The sequence below is a fragment of the Lichenostomus cassidix genome, chromosome 3, assembly GCF_008360975.1.
Source record: "Lichenostomus cassidix isolate B80296 chromosome 3, HeHo_3.0, whole genome shotgun sequence".
NCBI classification, from domain to species: Eukaryota; Metazoa; Chordata; class Aves; order Passeriformes; family Meliphagidae; genus Lichenostomus; species Lichenostomus cassidix.
The window spans coordinates 45096898-45121971 of NC_139483.1; the positions used below are offsets into that span (position 1 = coordinate 45096898).

Here is a 25074-nt window from a genome sequence, read left to right on the forward strand (position 1 = left end):
AAATAATTTCTCTAAGGTAATGTTATAAAAAGTAGTATAAACTTCCAGGGGCTTTATAAATGTCTGGTAGTAATAATCAGAGAGCTTTGACCTCTAGCTATGTAAAATCAGGGATTCAGAATATGCTCAGGCATGTTCTAAAACTTCACAAAGCCAGTCACATAAAAAATTCAAACTTGTGGATCTCAGAAGCATGTTTCTGCCTTCATCTGAGGCCGGTGAACATTACCCCTTTCAGTGGGTGCATTGCCTGGATCTGTGAGCTCTGGCTGGACATCTCTGGAAAGAGTGAGGAGGCTTTTTATTTGCCTCCAAAGAACCTGAAAATATGAGATATAAAGCTGAGAGCCACAGAATGGCATTGAAGGCCAATGTATGCCATTGTATTGGATCCTCTACTTCCCTCGCATTGTAGTTTTGATAACATTAATTAATTTTACACCTTTCAGATGTTTGGTTTTTAGACATTAGCTTTTAGTCACCTGCTTTGGAATGATTGGATGATTTTTTAAATTCCTCATAAATAATCCACTTCAAGGGGCAAAATGAGTGATAGTAAGACTTAGTCCACTTTACAGAAAAAGTGAGAAGCCAAACACAACAGAAAAAAACCCAAAAATCTGCCAAGAGTTAAAAAGGACATTCACTCTTCATCTCTGAAGAACTCGGTTGCTCAACACTGCTCAGGAAGATAATGGTCAAAAGGGAAACCTATTCAACATCCTATTCCAAACCTGTGTAAATGCTTTTCTTCTTTGTGCTATTCTGTTTTGGCCTATGGTATTTTATTTGACATTATTTTTAATCTGCTCCCTTATATAGCACAGTTACATCCCATTCCATACAATCTTTAGCACGCAAAAAAATTGAATTCATTTTATGTGTTACATATGTGTGAATGTGAGAGATTTTTCTTGTGGGAAGTATGGAATAGATACTGCAGTCATAACCAATTTTTGCATACTTACCTCTCTTACAGTGAACATTATTTTAATTTTTTTTTAAATTTTGATTTAAAAAATATTCCTCCTATGTTGATAATGTAGTAATACTTTTCAAATGTTTACTTAGTGTCATTTCTAATATACTTCAGAATCCTAGTATAAAGGATTATTTGCAAATTTGCAGTTCATTGAAATGACCAAAATTCATTGTATTAATTTTTAATTACCTTCAATTATTACAGAAAATGTCTAGGAAAAGTCCTGATCGAGGAAAATACCATATATTAATCTCAGGAAACACTCAAATTGTCTAAAATATTTCTTTGCTTTGAACAGTAAACAGATCAGTCCAAATTTATTGTATTTGCTTGGGCACAAGACAGAAAAAAACCCAAAACCACAACCAAAATCTTAACGAAGAACAAAAAAAGCCCTCAGTTTACTTGGAAAGGGCTTTATAAGGGGACCTGAATTTTAATCCAGATCTTCTGTTTGAAAAAAAACTGTGTCTTGAAAGAAGCTTACTATTTCCTTGACTTTTCTTTTCTTTTTTTCCTTTCAGCCTTTTGTCAAAACACTTCAGACTTTGCATTTTCTTCCCTTGCTAGCTTCACTAATTATAACAATATTGTTCAATAACAGTTGTAAGCAATGGGTGGTACCAGAGAGACTGTCATCTTTGACTCCTCCCTTATTTCTCAATCTCATCCTGTGTTGTAAGTGGGAATAACTGCAGCATTCGTTTACTTTGTGACCCTTAACTTAATTTTTAGTTCTTAGGGTTTATTTATTGGATTGAGATTTTTTTTTCCTGGGTATTTAAATACCACAGTACTTGTCTTCAGTCTTTCTATTTGATCTGTATGGAACATATGGGAGCATTTGTTTTACAGTCATCCTTCAGAATGTAATCATTTTTTCTGATTGCATGTGTCTGGCATTGTGCTTTCCCTTCTTAAATGTGAATGAAATTTGGGCAGTCTCCAAACCTAAACACACCCTAATTTCAAAAGCCACAGTCCCGAGGGTTCAATTCCTGTTTACTGAGGAATTAAACTCTTGTTAAACCACAAAGTTATTGTATATATCTTGGTGACTTTTCATAAACTAAGAAACCCACACCCCACCTAAAACCAAGCCCTCAATAATTTAATAGTATTAAGTTGAATTGCATTAAGTGAGAAGGACTTCAGCATTGCACAGTACAGTCAAATAGCTCTTATGTCTGGTTGCATATCTTGCTTTGTGAAGAGTTGTTTAAATACCTGTTGATAATTAGTTATGGGTTAAGATCTAGACAATTTTAAGAGGAGAGTCTTAATAGATAAAACTACATGTGGAACATTTACTTTAATGTGCTTTTACTACAAACTCTAATAACAATGCTATCAGGTGACTGCAGTAATTAGAAAGGGAGAAGGCAGGTAAAATGCATTCAAGTTGCTGTATGGGGTTAGGATATACATGTTGTGATGAGACATGTACTGATTGGCAAATAAGTGAATGTTTACTTTGAAAACTGATTGCCTCCTAGCAGCTGGGGTTGTAGCTAAAGTATTGCTGAAACAGGGTATGTCTGCTTCTGCTTCCATCTTTGCTATATCATGAAAATAACTGTACAAAAATGGATTTAAAATGCTGTCAAATTATTATCTTTCATCTATGTGTTTGGCCTTTTCAAGTCTTTTTATGTCACAAAGGAAACATGTATACTTTCATAATTAGGTAAATTGTCCACACTGCCTTTATCTTTAAAAGACTTAGGTCAATGCTTTCAAAAACCTGAAAATGCTTTTGCAGGAGTGAAAGGCATCCAGAAGTCTGAAATACATGACTCTTCACTGCCCTTAAGATTCAAACCTTCTCCTCAATTATTTCTTGTGATTTTTTTATTTTTTTATTTTTTAACTAGCAATTCCAGTGTGATGTCTTAATATCTTTTGGCAAAGCATATAAATTGTACTTGAGTTCGGATGACCCAGCTTCAAAAGAATATATTTATTATTAACCAGGGTATCTCTGTATATCCTTGTTGTTTCAGCTACTGTTGACAAAATTCCTTAGACAAGTCCCTTGAAGTTTTTGAAATATATAACATAAACTTTTAAAGTCAGATTTGCAAAAATATTAAGATTACGTACATTTGAATTTATCTAAACTCAGCGCTAAGATTCACTTGCAAGGAAAAAATCTAACCAGCAAATAAATCAGATTTATGTTGTGAGATGAAAAAGGGCCATTATGAACTTGGGTAAGACCAAATACAGGATAAATTTATACTCTGGGAAAAAATGGGAAAATAGTTAAACTGAAGCAGAATATTTTGCAGTAATTTCTGTCAGATTTAGGCTGTCTGGTTAAATATATAGTTAATATCAAATTCTGATATTATATTCAAGAGTATATTGTACTTTTTATTCCATTTTTGATGCTGTATAGGTCTATATAGCTAAAATTCAAGGAAAGAAAGAGCAGTGACATTCAAAGAGGTGCTAATGCAATCAGATTAATGACTTTTGTGAGCAATATCTATCGAATGTGTTCTCCCTTGACACAAATCTGGAGTGCCATATAAAAACCTTTTTAAATTATCCATCCTTAAATTAGAGAACAAACAGTCATTAACAATAAAGAAAGCTGGTAAAAATTCTGAGAAATTATCTTCAATAATACCTGTGCATAAGACACAGTATTCCTTTTCTGTCATAATTTAAAGTAGGTCAGAATTCTGGATACCTGAGCCAAAGTTAGTGACTTGAAATTCAGGTTTGATTCTGAACTTGGACCATATATTTCAACTTCTTGATTTTGGTGAATAGTGTAAACAGCACCTCTTGAGTTTTGCTCTGGGCTGCCCATGAGTAGATCATGCTTAGCCTTTGCATCTTTGACAGTTGTTACTTCTTTGCATACACAAACTGAGAATAATGGCTTAAATAAGGAATAGGGAGTCTGCCTAACCTTTGCCCATGGGATTTGGTGGAGAAACATTAAGAGCTTGAACATGAATGTATGTAATAGATTGCTGGGATAAGCACTCTAATATTTCACTATGTGTAGAAGGCCAGGAGAGAGAGTACTCTCAGTATTTATTCTAAAATATTTGCAAATAACCATTACTTTTGTGCTCCTTGCTAAAATATTTAGTTCTCTTTAACTCTTATGAAAAAAAATGTCAAGTGAGTTTCCTTCAGTTTAACCAAAGAGAAAATACTTTACAGACTGACCAGAAATAATGGAAATTAATTTAAATTTTTAGTATGAGAACTTTCTCACTTTTCAAAAAAGCTGATTTTTTTCAAAAATTTAAAAGTGTAAATGGAATACATTACTTTTTTTAAATGTTGGTTGAATAAATAAAATAGCTCTTCCTACAAAGTCATGTCATTTCCACACCTAGACCTCCGTGGCTCTGATGATATGACAACAATGCTATCTCTCTTGGCATCCTTCTGATTTCTAAAATCTGTACATTTCACTTATTACCAAGGGAGTTCTTATTGATTTGAGAAGTGATGGAAGCTTTCTTTGCTTTTAACTCTCCCTTGGATAAGAGTGTTCTAGATTAAGTGTGGACGTGTCCCATTTACATCTGCTTTTTTAACACAAAACCAAACCCAAGATTTTTCCTCAACAGCACACGAAATATTTAACTTAATACTTCTGCAATTAGTTGTACCTTTTCTAGTCCTCCCCCTGTCTCTGGATGAGTCTTCTAATACTGGATTAAAAATTGATTAAATTTTCTTACCCTAGCATCTTGGAAACATTTTTCTTCTCAGGATAGCATTATACAAGAAACAATTACAATAGTAATTATATTCACAGGTCCTATGCATGCCTTGACTTTAGAAAAGTACCTTTGGAGGATGAGTCCCCAAGTTTCTTTCCTCACACTGAAGTGAAACTGAGGTAGGGAATTCAGGAAAATAAGTGTTATGAATGGGCCACTGCCAGTATTCTAAAATTAAAAATGGGTAAATTAGCCTCAGCCTAGCCCTTGTTAACTGATAAAAGCATGATGCAGAAGCAGATAAAGGAAGGACTAGTCAGGTCATGGGAAGTGACCTGCTCAGCCCTCATGGGACCACATTGAGGATGCTGTGTGCTGGTGTGGCCTCTCCAGTGCCAGACAGTGACATACTGGAGCAAGTCTAGTGCAGAGCAACAATAATGGTTAAAGACTTGGAGAAGGGTCATACAAGGAGAGGCTGAGACAGCTGGGGTTGCTCAGTCTGGAAAAGAGAAAGCTCTGGGTAATCTTATCAGCATGTACAAATATCTGATTGAGGAGGGGGAGTACAGAACACACAGTGAGACTCTGGGATGCCCAGTATAAGGACAAGACATAATGGGCCTCCTGAATTTGAAACACTGGAAATTCCATTTAAATAGAAACACCTCTTTTTTTTGTCTTTTTCTTTTTTTTTTTAATCCTTTCCTTTTATTTTCTTTTTTTTTTTTTTTTTTTTTACTGCAAGCATGTCCGAACACTGGAACAGGCTGCCTAGAGAAGTCATCAGGTCTCCATCCTTGGGGATATTCAAAACCAGGCTGGACATGATACTGAGCAAGCTTCTCTAGCTGCCTCTGCTTTGTGTCACAGTGTTCACCTAGACAGTCTCCCGGGGTCCCTTCAAACCTCAGCTATTCTGTAAATCTTGGGTACAGGTACTAACATCATTATAATTTCTTAGTGTCCAGAACAAAGCTTTTTGCAGGGAAAAAAATGTTTGCAATGCTTCCAATCTGTTTAAGTATAAAATATATAAGATCAGACAGCTTTAGAGATGACCTTTGAAGAACATCCAGAGAAATGCTGGCTAAATATTAGGATGTGTGACATTCAAGGCAGGTGTCTGGCAATGACTGCAAAGCCTTCTTGAAGTAATTTAAAAAAATCCTCTGAAGGGCTTTTGCTAAATGCTCTTCAATCTCCTCATCTTTCTATTTCAAATCAGTACTTTCTCCCTTTTGACATGGGAAGATGTTCAACAGTCTCAGAAAAAGTGTCCAAACCCAACTTTCTGGTTTCAGGTTGCTGATGGAGCAGGCACTATGATTTGAAACAGTTCTATCCTTCTTCTGCTAACCCTGCAAAAGCATTCAAGAAAGAATGCAGATGCAGCATATCTTATGCTTTGCCATTATCTAAGTAATTAGAATATAATTTTACACTGTTGTCTTCAAGTTCTGTGGTGGAGAAAGTTAAAAAATTACTGTAATGTTTTCTTAAAGGAATAAAGGTAGATATGCTTTTTTTAAATCTTGGGCAGATTAATGTTTTGAATCTCTTTTGAACCTGCTATGATTGTCAAAAGAAGGGTCCAAAGGAGAAATTTTCATTTCACTTTTATTCATTTCCAGGCCATTCCTTTTTCCAGTAATGTAGTTCAGAAAAAAAAATGTTGCCATAGCTTGGAGCACAGAAAAAACTGAGGCCCAGTTTCTATTGATTGGAATATTGAAGAATAGACTTCTCAGTGTGCCACAGGGTTCTTCAAGAAAATAGGCATTTTATATGTAATTTTTTTTAGCTTATTAGGATACAAATGAAAATAGTTTTACTCCAAAGAATTATGCAGTAGATCTCATGTATTATATGTATGATAGTTCCATTATAAATCCAGTATGTTTTTGTTCCATAGTGTTTTTCAAATCCCAAATAAAATTTAAGTTTCAGTAAACAATAAAAAACTATTTTCATTTATTTTTAAAAAATATATTTTAAATACATAGTTAAAGATCAGATCACATTCAAATATAGCCCAACAAATTTGTGAAGAGGAATACAACTCTTCTCTTGAGTCCTTCAATTCAAAGACTCATAAATGAGCAAAGGAATTGGGAATGACAATTATTGTCTCAGTGCATCATTGAATGAATGAATATTTTGCAGACTACTAGTAGTCAATAATATTATTTGGATTATATTCTATTCTCCATCAGATCTATTTATACTTAAAGTCACTCTGTGGACTCTTACAGTTTTACCATAAGCAGGTGCTAGAAAGAAAAGAAAACTCTATGAATTTGATTTGTTACAAGGGCATCTTTATCTGCGTTGTTTGACTAGTCACAATTTTTCTTTTTTTTCTCTTTTTCTTTTATTCCAGAGAGCACAATCAGATGAACTAGAAAAAATAGAAAAGCATAGCAAGGCATCCAAGGAAAAAGAAAACGCCAAGTCTTTGGATAAGCCAGAACAGTAAGAGCATACTTACAAAAGAGCAGTTTGCTCACTTCAGAAAACTTTTTCTACTGTAATAAAATATGCATTAAAAAACCCCAACCCTACTGACAGTGACTTAAATAATTTTCTTTAATCACTTCTAAAGGTTCCTCTACGAACTCTCACTGATTCCCAACTTTTCAGAACGTGTGTTTTGCATCCTGTTCCAATCAACATTTTCAGAAAGCATTGGTTCAATCCGTCGCAAACTTGAATTGTTACAGAAACTGTGTGAGGTAGGTTGTGTTCAGTGAAAGAGTAGATCTAAATTGCTGCTATTTAATCTTGTTAAGTTTCACTCAGGTTTCAAAGGTTTTCACTTTATTTAATTAAAGTGCACATTAAAAATCTGAAGGACAGCAGAATAGAATGTTTTATGATTGTGCTTCAACATCAATGTGAACTTTAAGATTAGTTTTTGGTACCAAATTATGTTGTGGTTTTGCCATCAGTGTTGTCAGTCTCTGCAAAACAGTACACCTCCTTTTGTTAAAGCAAAATTTTCCCTCTTCATAGTCACCATATCACTCCTTTTTAAAGGAATGTCAGTTCAACTAACCTTGTATTTGCTTGGACTTGAGAAATGTACAACAGTAATATCTGTGATATCTAGAATCAGCCAGAGATAGCAATGTTGTATCTAGTTAGAAGATATTACTGGAATTTTGCAGTCCAATGCAAAACAAATATGTGGCTTTAAAATGCAGGTTTCATCAGTATTTTAATAATGTAAAACTCTTTCAAATATTTTATGGTTTACTATGTAGTATTTTTATGTGATTGATTAAATGTTTTAATTGTTGTGAGTGTTTTATTAACTTCTTGATGAATTTTCTCCAAAATTAAATATACCATTCACAGTGTCAGCAACAGATAAGGACTACTATTTTGTTTTTCTCAGCAGGACATCTCTGGTAATACTGCATAGATTTTCTATTTTTCTTTTTCTAAGTATCCATTTTGGAGATAACATTCCCCATTCATAAAAAAATTATGTGTTAATATTGCTCTACTTCTGCATGTTGCGGTAGAAGGTTAATTTCCTTTATCTGTGTCTTGATATAATGTTTAGAAATAATACTTATATTAACAAATCTGCTCATTAATCATAAATATTATTGGGACTTTGAACAGAATTTTTTTTCTTTCTCTGTTTTTTTAGACATTGAAAAATGAGTCAGGAGTTATGCGGGTTCTGGGTTTGGTTCTCGCCTTTGGAAATTACATGAATGGCGGAAACAGGACACGAGGACAGGCTGATGGGTTTGGACTAGATATCCTGCCAAAACTGAAAGATGTCAAGAGCAGTGTAAGTTGATTCAAGACTTCTTGAAGGCCTGAGAAGGTTAAATTCTCAGAAAATGACTTTGTTTCTGAGTTAATGGTATGAAGCTTATGAAGCCCTTTGGAAGGGAATTCTTTTGTTACTCTGCTTATCTGATCACACTTCTAGAGTTGGATGTATTTCTGTAGAAGTATGAAAATTAGCCATCTCTTTTCACTACTGTAGGAAGAAAAATGCCTAAAATTATGTTTCAGTTCCTAGTCTGATATACATTTGACTTTCAGTACATCTCATAGTTCCAATTTTTCCTGTAAATAGAAGCAATACTGTGATCTTACTCTTAAAAGTTTATTCCAGAAGTGGAAAGAGTTCCCTGCTGATTCAAAATATTTGTGAGGGAAAAAAAGTTACTCCTGGACATGACTGAATAGGCACCCAGAGCATTTGGGATAACCCAAAGCTCATTCTTTATGTACACCATCATTACAGAGTTTGTATTTGACATTGGAACATGGAGCCACCTGAGTAAAGGACTTCTTGATTCAAGTTTTGTCTAGTGTAGTCATCTCAGTGAAGAGAATAATAAGTAGTGGGGTTTTTGCTCAGTGCTAAACTGGAATTTGTGAGTTACAAGTGCTCTTTGGCTTTGGTTAATCAGTTTGGGGTTGCATTCAAGTATCTACTTTTGTTTACAAGGAAACAATAATCTTGGAGTTGCTATGGCTATAATGAAAAGAACTTATCTGAATGTGACAGATTATAGGAATAGTTCTTGAGACTTTAAAATTGGTTACTCCATCTGTCTGGAGAGTCACTGTCAAGATCTTCAAATCTATAAATGGCAGAAAGAGTTGGTTGGTCCCTCTCTAAATATACATTTTTTAGCTGCTGGATTAGGTCATGTAAGCAGACTGTTAACCCTGAGTTGAGGGACTATGTCAGCCATTTGCCTTTTTAAACAGGTGAAGGAGTTTTATTCTTGCATGCTGGTTTCTCTGGGAAATCAGGGGAGAGGTGGTGTGCATGACATTTCAGTACAACATAGGACAGCTTACCCTAGCTGAACCTCCAAATTGACTCTAGATACAATATGTCACCAGCTTTAGAGCTCTGCTTGGTAGAAAATTTAGTCACACTAAATTCAGTTTGGTAACTCAAGACTTTAGTATGTAATTTGCTGAAAATATTATGCCTATTAACCTTGTAATTGTAAGATATATTTTCAATTTATTTGCTACTAATCAATCAGGAAAGTTCTTACAAAATACTTCTCTGAAAATATCTGAAAATTTAATTCTGTCAGAAGTCCTCTTCAAAGGGAAGATTTTCTGCTGAATTTTCATTAGAGAGATCACAGAGAGGAAGCAATGAAAATGTTCTGTCAACCTTCCACGCCTCCCTTACCTCCCCAAAATTTCACTTAGGAAAATAACTTTCTTCATTTAATTTAACTTTGTTTTGGTTATAGTGTTGCAAAAGAACTTGTATACATGAACACAGAAAAAATTTCTCTTTTCCTTCTTGGGAAATTTCAGAATGTGAGGGTTTGGTTTGCAATCAGGTAAAATTAAAAAATCAGGAGTGTGTTACATGAGTGTTATATCTTTCTTCATTTTATTTAATGATTAGAAGGAACTTCAGGGTGTGGTTTGGTTTTGGTTTGGGGTTTTTTTTTGTGTATGTTTTGTTGTTGTTGTTGGTTTTGTTTGGTTTTTTTTTTTAATGAGAGGACCAAACCAGCAAAGTATTTTTTTACACTAATTATTTCATTTACTTGAATTATGTTTTCTGAATTTTTTTTTCCGTAAGTTTCAGTGACAGAGCAAACTCTATCCTTTTTTATACAGGACAACAGCCGAAGTCTTCTATCTTACATTGTCTCATATTATTTGCGTAATTTTGATGAGGTGAGTGAAAATTAAATTTTCTCTTTTAAATTCAAGTTAAGCAACCCAACTTACCAAATTTGCTCTTCGGCTGGTGAGACACAGGAATGCGTGCAAATATTCTCTGTGTTTTCAGTTATATATTTTAGTATAGAAAAAAAGTAATGAGCGCTATGTAACTATTCATTTGTGTTTTTGTCAGGATGCTGGAAGAGAACAATGCATCTTTCCTCTTCCGGATCCACAAGATCTCTTCCAGGCTTCACAATTGAAGTTTGACGATTTTCAAAAAGATCTCCGCAAAATGAAGAAAGATTTGCGAGGTACTGAACTTAGATTAAGTGCTAATCATATGTTACCACTATATCTCTTCTGTTCTTGTTTGTATCATTTTGAGAAATTAGATGATACTGTAAAAATAGTTGTGTATTTTTAACTTCTCAATTACTAGTTTGTTTCTTTAATTTGCTTTTCCATGACCATTTATACAATAATCTATAATTTTATGTACATAACCTGAAAGAGGTTTTTAAATCAAGCAGCAATTTGGTTAAATCAACCAGTTAGGTTAAATCTTTTGTTTCAAGACGAAACCAAAAATCTGATTTAGTTTTTCTTTTTTTTCAAACTGATTTCAATTCTTTGACCGTAAAAAGAATTGCAAAATTTTGGGCTATGTCCATGATTTAAAAAAAAAAAAAAAAAAAAAGGGTTTATGACCAGGTCCAAATACTATCTAGCAGATAAAATAATATATATGACTGGATTTTACTGAAATAACTGGACTTTACTGAAAAGTAATATGCAAAGGAAGGATTTTTTTTCTCCTTCTATGAAAGGTTTTCTTTAAATGAATTCAACAAGCTTAAATATATATGTTCTTCATTGAAGAACATATATATTTCTTAACTTGGAGATCTAAGCACTAAATTTGTTAAGCAAGATTAGTTTGCACAAATGATCCATGATCTTCAATAATTTTGCCAAAAATCTCTGCTAAACTAGCCAGTTATGTTACTGTGCTAAATCTGTGAGGGAGAGATACAAATCAAGGAGTGATCTTCATATTACTGTTGCCTTGCTGCTTTTAGATGCCATGCCTTTAGAGACCTAGGAAAGGTTTGGTAATCCATTAATCCCTGAACAACCTAGAATGGAAGGTTCTCTATTAAAACAAAAACGTACATGGTTACTAAATGATATCTGACCTTCCCTTCTTGCTCTTATCAAACTTTCTGTTTGGATATTTAAAAAATTATTTTAAATTTTTGAGTTAATATTTAAGATTGTATCAAGGTTGCTTAGTGTGACAGTGAGGAGTGAACTGAAGCATCATTTATTTACTGCTTCTGAACAATCTAGGAGGCAAAAATCTCACAGTTCAGCCATGAAAACTTGTTTCTATACTTTGTGCAACTTCCAGATAGTCCTAGATCTGCTCTCCAAGATTGCACATGATACTTAGGTCATATTAAAAAAAAAGATAGTTGAATTTAGGTGCATGTTAACCAAGATCCATGGGGGCAGGTTTTATTCCTCACAAATTCACCAAAAATGGGTTTTTGTACATGAAAGGTTAAATATTTTTAGATCAAGGTTGAAATTTGGGCACAGACATAAATCTCTTGTGGAATAAATCCGCACTATGCAGTGATCAAAGCAGGGGTTCTGTAAAAATGGAAATTACACGCTTCGATCAGCCATCAGATTGCAATTGAATTCTTTCTGTTCTTCCAATCAAACCCTTAGGCAGTTGTCAGTTTATTCTTTAGTTAATCACAATGAAGAATAACTGCAAACACCATTGCTCTGTCCCTATTACAAACTTTTTTTGGGACAGCATCAGCATCTTCATCTGTTCCTGGATGTGAAGTGACAATTTCAACACCAGACTGCAATCTCATTCATGACTTCTTAACAGCCTCCAGAGGTGCCAAATGCTTTGTGTTGGCTTTCCTTTCCAAAGAAAAGTGTCAGTCTAAATTAAAATTAATTTGTGTTAGAAGATTTTGTGACCACATGAGCAGTAGTAGTAAATTTTAGTAATATACTATGAATTCTGGATATTCCAATAGCGTAATTGTTGTAATGTTTTCAGTGAGATAAAATAGCCTGTCTTAATGACAATCATTTCTAAAGAGAGTGCAAATTTTAACAGAATGGCTAGAATTGCTTCAAAGTGTGGGGTTTTTTCTCTGCATTTACTTTAAGTGCGCTACCATCTTTGCTAATGAACGTGTGGAATCTTATGAGTTACTAGAGCTAGTAAGTGCCATCTTAAATGACTGAACAGGATGAGGGTTGTATGATGCTGAGAGAATTCTGACAAAATTCTGAATATGAGCCTACTCTTTTGAAGTCAGTGCAAGTAAATGAGTATTATTCCTGGGAAGCACTAAAGTCATAGAAATGCATACCCAGAGTACGTTACCGTTTTATACTGAAACGTGGGCTGTAACCTTGAATTTATATTCTTTAGTAATTAGGTGGCAGATGTCATGACTAGATTTCACCATTTGGTGAGGGTGGGATGATTATTTTGTTCTTTGTCACTAAGAAACTGAAAATAGCACATAGTATTGATGCAGGCAGCATCACCAGTTAAAGGGTATTCTGTTCATGTTAGTTTCAAATCCCCTGAAAACCATGCAGTGAGATCATGCTTATTACAATGGGGGTTGGAGGTTTTGGTTCCCCCAGGGAAAAAAAAAATAAATTTCCTGAAGATATTTTATTTCTGTCTCAGAAAACTTTCAATGATAATTATTCAAAGGTAAATTTCATTCCAGAAAGATCCTTTCATAAAATTTTGGGGTCATTTAAAAAACCCAACAGAATGCCCACAAAGTAGAGGAAGGTTATTATTTAAAAAAAAAAAAAAAAAGAAAAAAAGAAGAAAATCATAGCCCTAACGTAACTATTCATTTTAGAACTGTTGTATTTTTCCATCTAATGATGTCAGTAGCAGACACAGAGACATGCAGATATAAATAATCTTCATGACTCTATAAAATAATTTTGTTGACACACTCTTTCACAGTTTTGAGTTTGGATTTATGTTTATATTAGAGTTATGCTGACTGCTTAAAAAGTAAAGGGACTTGTGATGTTCAAACGTCTATGCTTTCTTCCCTTTAGACTTTCGGCTATTGTCCATTTTTAAGTGTTTAGGAACCCTATGCCTTGGCAGTTTGTAAAATCTTAGAAAAGCATTTCTCTTCTAGTATTTCAGATTAAAGGTGCAAGTCCCAAAGAAGCATGCCATGTGACTGTTCCAAGACAAATAAGACAGAAATTTTGGTTTTTAGATCCTACAAATCCCACGGTTAAAATTTATATACCAGATTTTTTGTAAGATGGAAGACCAAAGAACAGGTAGATCTTCTTACTAACAAATCAAGTGAGTTTGGCTCCATCTGTTGCTCCTAGATTTCACAGCTCTCCAGGATTCCCACTTTAGCCTTTTTGACTTCAGTGACATACAGTTTGTTAAGCAACTTGATCTGCTTTTGATCTCTCCTGGCTGTCAGCAACATTCCTTGATGCAGTCATGCCAAGCAATGACTTCTGTTCCTATGTCATTCCACAGAAGAAACTTTAGCATTTGCCACATGACTTAAATCAACTCACCATGTAAAGAAAATTGGGCATCCAGGGTCACAGGAGCAGTGATTAGGACTCACTGATTAGGACCTCTGTTATATAACTGTTAGTATGTTTTTCTAGACACTTCAGAGTGCTCCAGGTAGAGCAGAAGAAGTGGAAAACGTGTATTGAATCAACCAAGATTCTAATGCTACTTGCTCTGACACTCTCTTAAGGTAAAATTGTGGTTTAGGAAAGTGTTGGATTTGTGACCCATGAAATTCTTCAAGATGTATTTAGTTTAGGAAAGAACTAGAGCGCTAAAATGGCATTGAGAGTTACAAAATTATGGCAAGTTAAAAGTGTTTAGAAGCTTTTCTTTGGCTACACATTAGCATTCTAGCCTTACAACATCAAGTTTATTCTTGCTAATCAGAAACTAATTCATCACTTGTCACTTATTGCAAAACTTTCACTGAAGCTCAGCTAAAAGGGAATTAGAAACAATGTCAGGCAGAAAATAAATCTGACTAGTAGAAAAGATTAATAGTCCAATATAATGCAGATTGCTATGAAATTGAGTTGAAGTCAGTACTTGTTTATATGTCATAATGTCATATTTAATATATTTGATTGGAAACTGACTACAAGCAATCATTATGATAATTAAATGTTATTTTTGTCATGATGCTTTCTTTTCCTGTTCTGAGTGTTTACAACTCGTTGAAAAGTCTCCATCCAAAAGAAGCTAGGCTGTGTGGCCCAGTACATCTCTCTGATTTGGAATAAATGTGACTGAGAATGTTTATAAAGTGTTAAGCATTTGCAGAACACTTTGTGTTTTAAAAGTATGTTCCAAGAAAAGCCCCAGAGTGTCTTGGAAAAATACACGTTCCCTATTTTTTAAGTGCTTCTTACAGTCACCTAATGTTACCTATTCAGCTTGGACCTGCCAGTTGTAGAGCTGTTATGTGCTCTCATGTTTAACACCTGCTGTGTGAGCAAGAGCGTTGGAAGTATCATTCTGTGTGATAGAAAGAATTTAAAGTTCTATTTGGGATAGTATCAATGTGGGACTGAGAAAGTTTGGACATTAATAGGCTTACTAATCATTTGCTAATCTCTTGCCTCAGTAATTGTTACCCTTAATACCTAGAAAGAGTTCCCAACCCTGACAGTTCAGTCAAGCTGTACTTTGAGACAGAATTTTCCTCTTCATGGGCAAGTCTGTGTCTGGGTTGCAGGCACTACTTTGCAAAATAAGATTGCATCCACTAATAGTTGTTTCATAGGTAATATCAATGTGTTCAGGCTAAAATTAAAAAAAAACTCCATTCTATTTGCCCCCTCTCACACACACACACATTTATCCTTGTATATTTTCATTGTCCCAAGATTGTTTCCATCACAGTTCCGGTTATGGGGCTAAGACTCTCACAACATTTCAATGCCACTTCTTGATCAGAAGCAGGAGGGTATTAATTGCAACTTCAATTAACAAATTTGAGGAGCCTTAAGCCATTTAGGGCCCCACTTCAGATGGAAGAAAAGGAACAGATTGGCCTTCTAAATCTGCTTGTCCTCTTGCAAAGGAGGAGAGAGACAATCTAAGGATTGACTGACTGATTGATTGATTGATTGATTGATTTTCCTGCTAAGGAAAGTCCTTGAGTCTAATCTGTTATCTAGCTTTTTAAAAAGCTACATTTTGGTAAAAATTAAGTCTATTCTAAGAGGTTTCCCAAAAACTTACTTTTTTTTTTTTTTTTAAATGTGCTTGTACACTGATATTTCAAGTTTCAAGAGAAGATGGAACTGGAGGAGAGATAATTGAAATGGAGAATAAATTGTACTCTTCAGAGTTTGAATTCATTACATCATCAAAAACATTCTATTCTAAGACACTTTGAAAAGTCTGTGGTTTTGTTATTCTCTGTCAATATTTTTGATATAAATGTAAATGAAGATAATTAAGAAATAGGTCTTTTAATTTTCTTATATTATCCATAGATCCACATTCTGGTGGAAAGAGGCCTTCAGTCTTTTATAATAAAATGCCAAATCACTCAAGGTATTTAATAGCAAAATAATACAGCAACAGTAGTGGTTTGGGTCAGTTATCCTCCAGTTATCTGTCCTATCAACCTCTGCAGAAACAGCTATTGTTTTAACCAAATTAAATCTTTACTTTTGCCTACTCATTAACAGCTGCACATCCACAGATTCTAGCTGTTTGTTCAGTTATCACTGAAAGGGTTAATTGCTGCAACTATGCAGCATGCAGACTCCTAAACCTAAACCAGATGTAAACTAAAGCCAGGCTTTCAGTCAATCTGTGAGTCATATTTTACTGTCCTTAAAACTCCAAACAAGGAGCTGCCTATGGAAGCCCTTGAAGACTCAGCAGTTCTTAGTGTAAGTCATTACAATTCCAAAAAAAATAAATAAAAGAAAATTAAGAGCTCTTTCTGTATTTGTGGCTGGGTTCATCAGAGTTTGTCTTTTGATGAGGCCAGCATTGCTTCCTTTAGATGAAGTCTAAGCTTTCTTTTAAAGTCATAGGTTGCAGTTGTAAGGAATCCAGAAAGCACTGAGGAAGTTGAGAAAACAGTGATTATGTTGTTATATAGTTTTCAGAAAAGTAGAACACAGGCACATCTCCTGTGGAAGTCTGAGTACTCAGAACCTCAGAAAATTAAGGGCAGAATTTCAAAGCTTCCATAAAGGCTTGGAAACAAATAGTTTATGAAGTCTCTATTAAAGGTGTCCTCTTAAATACCTTAAACTATCTTAAAAATCCACCTGACCTCTATCAGACTTGTGTAGATAAGTTTGTGATTTCTGAATTGGTTAACAAAAGCAGCCTAATGAAGCTGTTAATTACTCATCCAAGACAATACATAAGTCTGCTTGGTTTCTTTTTTATTGTTTTTGATGGGTTGGTTGTTTTGGTTTTTTTATTGTTAGGTTTAGGGGTTCTGTTTGTTTCTTTTATTTTTCATTTAGTTTTTTATGTTTGGGGAGTTTGGAAAAAAAAAAAATCCTGCTGCCCACTGTTAACCTGGCCAAAGACAATGCAGTAAGCCCGAAGAGCAGCTGGTCATCTGCTTGCCCATTTTGTTCAAAAATACACCTTTTATGTTTAGAAGAGATTTGTGCTTCCAAGGGCTAAAATTTAGCATCCAACAGAACCAGCTGGAAAATGTGCATTAAAAAGATATTCTAAATATTGAAAACTCCTTTTTCTCCTTTTAAAAAGGTAAAGAAGCTATTTCTGATAATGAGACTCAGTGAATTTTACGTCACTTACCGAATAATTTCCTGAAAATGTTATCACAAAGCACAGAATGTTTTTTCACTGTCCTTTTCTGTGTAGATGTCTCTTAATTGATATTGGCAGTTGACAACTTTATATATTTTTAGTATATTGACCTGAAATAAAAACAAAAGAAAAAAAATTGGATGAGTAAGCTAACACAATAGCTTGAAAAAAATGCAGTTAATTGTATTTTAACACAGAAATAGAAAATGAGATTAATTCTTAAGATACTGGATACAGCTGGAATTGCAATTTGTTTAAATTTCTGCGTTGGTTTTGAACACAGATTTTCACGTCAATTTCCAGATCAGGAGCATTTGAGAGAACTGTGCATGAATGGGCAAAAAACTACCATTTTGAATTGCCCTCTGATTGCTTCTCTGAAAAATGACATACAGTCATCTACTGCTTACAATGTTGAGAGGTGAAATTAGATGTATTATTGGTCCTTTCCATGGTTTATATATTGCTTTTCTGTTAAAAATTATTTAGAGGGCTGGAGAAAAGGTGCCTCTGCCCATGCTAACTTCTGCTTAGGATTTGAAATCTTTGGAAGGTCTCAAGTGCATGATTTGGGACTTGAGCACACTGAAACCTTCACCTTGCTAAAAAGCAACACGAAGTTTTACCTTTATTCCTGTTTGGGCAATTTGATCTTGTGAGATAAATTTCTACCTAGTGCTTGGCTTTTGTGACTGCATATATGAGTCTCATTTGTGGTCCCTTAAATATCTTTCAATTCTTTCACTATAATAAAATTTAAAATCTTCTTGAAGTAAAGGGAGTTTAGAAATAGTCTAGCTTTGTCTAAGTTTTTTAGCTGTATTCACATCTCCTAAAATGAGAGAATAACTAAACCTGTGAGAATAGGGAAGATTAGACCATACTTTGAGTCTTAAGAAAAATCGGACAAGTTTTTGTTTTAGACAAAACTTTTACAAAGTCATCACAGCAGATCCCCATTGCCACTCTATTCCTTTGATATCTGGGATGTTTAGCTGAGCTGTTTCATGGAGATAAATGTGTTTGTGTATGAAGCTGAGGTTAAAAAAATCAAATCTAGAAGGCTGTTTGTATTCTCACATACTTTTTTGGGGTTTTCCCATGTTTTATCTCCATGTTGCTTAGAAGCTATTAAATACCCTTCTGACACAAGCATTTATTCAGTATCTTATTTCTTCATTTGGGCAGAAATACTGGTAACTATCTGGTATTTTGTATTATTTTAGTTTAATCATCACCTTAACTTCTTCAGTTACAGTGAGGAATAGCAATAACTCATACAAGTAGTGGGGGTTTATGTTCTGGTGACAAATTACAGAAAATGATAAATGAGTGCTATAGCCGACAGATTGTGCAGGGAGACTACAATTCCAGTCTTGGTGATCTGGAGAATTGAGAAACTCAGGAAGAGCTTACAGGCCTGTTAATTCTTTAATGAAGAAAGCATCCAATGATCTAGTTTGTTTTAAGCATCAAACTAATAATTAGTATGGTAATAATGACAGAATTTATTAATTTTTATAGTCTGAATACTATGTACAATATTTTACTCTCTATAAAGTAAGAGAAAGGGATTTTTTCCCCTATGTTTTCTTTTTTATTTTAAATCATTTACACAGTGTTTGCAATTCAGGAATAGGGTAAAAAATGGACCTGAACTGTTATTCTTCTGAACATCATTGATTTTAATTTTTCCACAGAGGCAGAGGGTGTAGGCTGAAAAGAACAAAAGTAACTATACCAAAAAATGGAGAAACAAACCTATCATTAACTGCACACCCTTTCCCACACCACACATGTGTACACAAACAAATCAACTATGGGAGAGCTTCCAGTATCTGAATTGTTAAAGAGCTATTTCATTTTGACAGTCAATATTACATGTTCTTGTTTCCCATAACAAGATGAATATAAAACATAGAATACCCCACATTTCCTTATGCATTTTGAAATTGGACTGCTTTAAGATGTTGACATGAGTATAGGCTAAGATTTTTGGTCTCTTCATAAGATATATACTTCTCTCAAATTGGCTGAGAGATCAGGAGTTCATAAAAGCTGCAGGCATTCAAGAGAGTATAATGCTGTACTGCTCTGAAAAATACTTAATCCATATTCTGGAAAAAGGCATGGAATTTCAGGGATACTAAATATTATGGTAGGTTCTATTACCTCTTTCAGCTCTGTCACTTCTTTTTGCATAAGAGAAAAAAGGAATGCAGATTCTTTACATTACCATCAGAACGTCTCCCTTTGCAGAATAGTACATAGCTGCTCTATTTCTTCTTTTGTCATATGTTGTAAGAAAATTCGTGGTCATTTGGATTCCCTCCCCTATTTATCATGTGTTGACTAATATTTGTTTAAAAATTACAGGCTTCCAATTATGTTATTATATATTATATTACTGTATTTGGGGTGGTTATGTTTTTTATTATTATTTTTAATATTGCTTCCTAAGCAGGTTACTTAAGTAGATATATTCATGTTTATCTCTCCACTAAAAGTCTGCTGTTATTATTCCTGCTTTGCTCTAAGCTTGAAATAATAGTAATTAAAATTAAATTGTTATCATCCTGGTTTTACTTCACTCATGTGGAGTTATCTGTTATTTGAGACAGCTGGCTTTTCTGTAGATGTGCACTTTAAATATTAGGAAAGCACTTTCTGCTACCTAAAAATATTTTTTAGAGGTTTAACAAAAAATATGTGCTAATAATTCACTTTCGCTTAAAGAAAACCTGGAGGTTAAGCAATGAAAGGTTGTGGAATGTGTGCACTTTAACTGGAGTTTTTGAGGCAGAATCAAGCAGGATTCATTTCTGTTAAATTATATGAACTGAAGAGATTTCCCTTCTAGTGAAAATTGGAGTTTAACATTCACCTGAAATAATAGTCTCAGGTCTTCTCTTGCCCCAAATTAATTTAGCTTGGATTGTTGATGGAATTATGATGGTACCACCTTACTCACTAATAGTCTTATGTAGGGCTACATTAGGCTCCAGATTTTCTGTCTTGGTCTCTAGTTCAATAGGAACCCAGCTGTTCTGCTTCAAAGTCTCTCACAGAACTCAAGCCATGAGATCTGTACCTTTACAATCTTTCACTTTGATCTTTTTGCACTATTACTTTTGAACAATGCAAAATGCCTCACTACATCTATGGTTTTATCAAGTATCAAGACCCCATCTGGCTTAACTCGCTGAATTAAGGTAATTCCTACTAGTTGCTGCAGGTTTTGCCTCTAAACCTTGTTTTGATTCAGGCACTATTGTCTCAGGCTGTGTATATCAATGCAGCCTGGAATACGAGTTTGTAATTTTATTTCCATGCAGTTCTGCCTCTTAAATTCGTCTTTCTCCCTCAAAACAATTGAATACTTTTAATTTTTTCTACCACTCATTAAAACTCTCACACTGGCCACAAATTATCTGCTTATAAAACTATTTGACTGGAAATATAACTGTTCCTGATTCTATTATCATCATAGTGTTTGTACTTGTAGTATGCAGATCCATGCTATGATGTGTCATCCTAAAATAATCTGTTACTTCAATTTCAGCATGTGAGACAGAAGCAGCAAAAGTTTATCAGCTATCACTAGAAGAGCACCTACAGCCCTTCAAAGACAACATGGAGCAATTCATTAGTCAAGGTAAATAATGAAACGTCACTTAACCTTTTCATGACATTTCAAAGGAAAGTTATGGGAACAATGTTTATACATTGTGGGAAAGGGACTGTTTATTTTGGCATCATAGAAAGACATGGATTAGTTTAATCAGATGCCACACAGTTCTAACAGATTTGCAAAATGATTCCCTTGTACTGTAGGTGACTCACTCACTTTTGCATGACAGCAAAGACAAATGCTATTGGCTTGAGTGTGTGATCTTCTAAGTTCAACATTCCAGTAGAAAACAAATTTGCAGCCTTTGTTCCATGAAAAATTATTGAAGCTGGATCTGTTTCATTAACTTCATTCCAAAGAGATAATTCTTTTGTATGCACCAAAAATGTGTAATAAGCATAGCAAAAGTAGTAAAAGGTTTTCGAGATATACTGCAAATCCATATGAAATACTTGAATGTGATTAAAGGATAACCAGTGCAAGAGAAAATTTATTAGAAATACCTAGGACCCACTGCATCCTAAGTATTAGTAGGAAGACACTTTAAAAATGAATAGACTATGATTTACTAGACCTTTCTTTGGCAAGATTATAGGAAATATGGATCACTTTAGTTTTTGACTAATGGCATATCAGAGCATCTCTTGAAGTAATACTCTGCGTTGACCAGTTCCCTTTTTAATACGAGTCAGAATTCAATGCATCAGGATTAAAGTGCTCTGATGAGTACACCAGTGTAATTTTAACATTTTGCTGCTCCATCTGCTTTGATAATGCATTTCATAATTGAAGGCTGACCTGTTGTCTCCTGAACAGGAAAATAATGTAAAAATTCAGTTTCTAGTGCCGATTCATTAATTCATTAGCCTAGAGATGTGTTAAAGATCTACCATACATAGAAATCATTATTAACTGAATGTGTTTTGTGTTTGAGAGGCCAGTCAGATATGCATGTATCTCTTCCTGGTCAGAGTAGGCAAGATGAGTGTCTATCCAAACATTAAAAGTGGAGTACCTATAGAACCATATGATGGTTTCTGTTGAAGGGGCCTTGACCATGCTGCACATGGGCTCTACTACGTACTGACCCACGCTGTAGGACTTTCAACAGCAGGGAATAAATTGAGCACACCCAATATTTTGAATCATAAGCTGTGAACTGATGTTCTCTAAGACAGTTGTCTACTAGCCAAACCTGACAGACAGGATGCTGTCTCCAGCACCAGTAGGTAGGAACCGATTTAAAACTGGATTCTGATTATGTATATGGCATACAAATATTACAGCAGTGGTATGATTGAACATGTAGCAAGTGTTTCACACTAGGTTTATATTATTATTTTTGTGTATTGATAGGGGACATTCAAATCACAAGTTTGTCTGAAAGATATCACTATTGGCATACTGTAAGTCATGTCATATGTTTGCATATTAAACTTATTAACTGAGTAGGAAGTCAAACATGGGGATTATCCCTGGAACTGTTCAGGGCCAGGTTGGATGGAGCTCTGAGAACCTGGTCTAGAGAAAGGTGTCCCTGTCCATGGCAGGGGGATTGGAACTAGGTGATTTTTATGGTGCCTTCCAACCCAAACCATTCCATGATTATATTATTATATTTCAGTAGGGAGTTGTCTGTTAAATTTGTGTTATTTCTTTTGGAAACCATAACTTTAGAAGTACATAACATTATACTTTAGCTTATTTTATGATTTCTGATGACACTTTCCAGAATATATTCTTATATAAGCTATATAGTGATCTGGTTCTGCAAGGATATGCAATTTCCTTTGTAATTACATGTCTGTACTTAAGGAGAATGAGGAAAAAGAAAAGAAAAAAGATATCCATCACATCCATAAAGAACTTTGCTGTGTTGTCATATTAATAGTGTATATTGTTGGGTGGTTGACAAAAGGAGAAATGCATAGTCAGTAAAAATATCAATGTCTCATTTTAATGAAAGTAATTGCAAATGTGTATTGTGAAAACAGTAAACTGTGACTAAACAATTTGTACATTTTTTAAAACTGTAGGGCCGATTATGCAGAGTTCTGTCCCAAAGTAAGAAAGACAAAGGTTAACATATAGCAAAAAAGAATCCCTGGTTAAGTTCCAAAAATAAAGTAATTTAAATACCTTTCATTATGAAATCCTTTGTTTTTACTTCGTGGGATTGAATTCCAACTTGAAAGAGGCCATGTTTAAAGCAGGATTTCTCTTTCCTGTTCAGTGTTTGACAGGCTTTTGATCTAGATATTTTTTCTAAGGGCTTTTGTTGTTTATGTAGACATAATCGATGAGTCTTTTCAGCTAGACTGCACACATGATCATTTAGAAAAACAGAGGGACAATTCTTGGCACCTTTTGGGGATTTTTGTTTATATAACATATGCTCTGGGCAAAGAAAAATCAAGCTTTAAGTTTTTTGTCTTTTCAAGTTCCAGTTTCTCTAAAGTCAGAAAAAGTTTTATCTTATAATTCAGATGAAAAGCATTTTTCATAAGGTTGAATAATTTGGCATGTTTATATGATGCCTTTTCAGAGCAGATAAGTCATGTGCATAATGGGACCCAAAAGTTCAAAGTGGCTAGTTACTTACAGCATATTCACTTATACTTGTTGCTAGCAGCTAAAATGGAAAATGGTTTTCCCATAGGCAAGAAAACTTGGACACTAAATTAAATATCCTTGGAAATGGGTTAGAAAGGCTATGCTTTATAAGAAGGTTGCTGTCATGCACAGTTAGATAATTTCGAATTACGTTACTGCAACATTTCTAGCTGGTTGTTACCAATGATGTATTAATATTTTTTTTTAATGTTAACACTTTTATTAGATTCATCAGAGACAAAAAAGGTTGTATATTATCAGCTTGCTTGTAAAGCTGATTTACTTTGAAAGCTAAAGAAGGGGAAGAGGCAAGCATGTATTTAGGATCATGAGGATTTTAGATGATAATGTTAGTGGTAGGTGTTCAGTATATGCCTTGCTACCCAAGTCAGTAAGCTAAATAATCAGCATGTGTATTAAGGTATGCAAATTAGTGACAGGATGCCAGTCCTTTTTCTGGGGGACTTCAGGGTCATTCTTCAAGTGATCATTATAAGTAACAGATGATTAAATTACCTGTGCTTTCCTTTCTACATTGGCTTAGTGGATATTGGCAAGCATGATTTATCTTGTGGATTGGATTTTTGAGAGTCTGCGTGCCTCAAAACCTCCAACAAAATCCTCTCTGTTCTTCCAGGTTCTCTTGTTTTCTTCCATGTTTCCTCTTCCTTGTTTTCTTTTCATGTCCTCTTTTTGAGTCCATATTACTGCAATCACATCAAATCACCAAATGTATGATGGGGTTCTCTTGCTCTTACAAATGTTTGGGGATTTTTTCCTGAACTTCCCCAGGGTTTAAAAAAAGAAATGAAAAAAAAATTTAAAAAGTAGAAAATCTACTTCAAAATAGGAAACTGAAGAAGAGTTGTCAGAAACTACAAAACTTTTCAAAATTATGTTATTTATTATTTAGTTTGTTATAACCTTTTCTCTAAGGTTTTCCAATATGTAATATATTAACTGTGAAATTTAGTAAAACAGTTGTCCTTTTCTGATGACAATTTGTTTATACCAAACAGTATGGATTTGCATGTCCCCAGTAAAGGGGATATAGTCACATTTTCTGTCTTTGAGTTATCCTCCACAAGTTATCACAATTTGAATAAGAGAGATTGAAAGCAAAGCACTGTTTGGGAAACTTTTCTCCATTGTTCCTTATGTAATTGTGGATAGATAGGGATGCAAACACATGAGAGATCACATCCACCAGTTTAGAAAGCTTCAGAAATCACTTCTTTTACTGGTGGCATTCTGACACATGGAGCAGTGGGGAAATGCTGAGGGTGCTAATTATAATGCAGTTCATAGAGGAATTTCATTAGCAGTTAGTAATCCTTTAACCTTGTCCCCATGGGATAGGTTAGGCAGCTCATGTTGAAATATTTGGGTGTGCACGAACCACAAATGATTTGCAGTCCCCAGATTTTAACTGTGGTTAATTTTGCAGTGAAAAGCAGTCTCTGTGTTTGCTGTTGGGATGCTGTCTAGGCTGTGCACTCTTGTCAGCTTGATAAAGTAGGAAAATTTATCATGGCAGGAGGCAGCAACTATCACTCCCTCAGAATAGTAAGTCTTG

General features: G+C 34.4%; 1 protein-coding gene across 5 annotated transcripts in view; it reads left to right on the top strand.

The window, feature by feature from the left end:
• The window catches only part of FMN2 (formin 2), a 159790-nt gene that overhangs the window by 89641 nt on the left and 45075 nt on the right, over positions 1-25074 (top strand). For all 5 annotated transcript variants that reach the window (XM_085055553.1, XM_085055552.1, XM_085055556.1 and 2 more), the window contains 6 exons: positions 7061-7152; positions 7283-7412; positions 8339-8485; positions 10309-10368; positions 10550-10670; positions 20817-20909. In XM_085055553.1, the coding sequence (XP_084911679.1) occupies positions 7061-7152; positions 7283-7412; positions 8339-8485; positions 10309-10368; positions 10550-10670; positions 20817-20909 (643 nt within the window). The remainder of the gene's footprint in view (positions 1-7060; positions 7153-7282; positions 7413-8338; positions 8486-10308; positions 10369-10549; positions 10671-20816; positions 20910-25074) is intronic.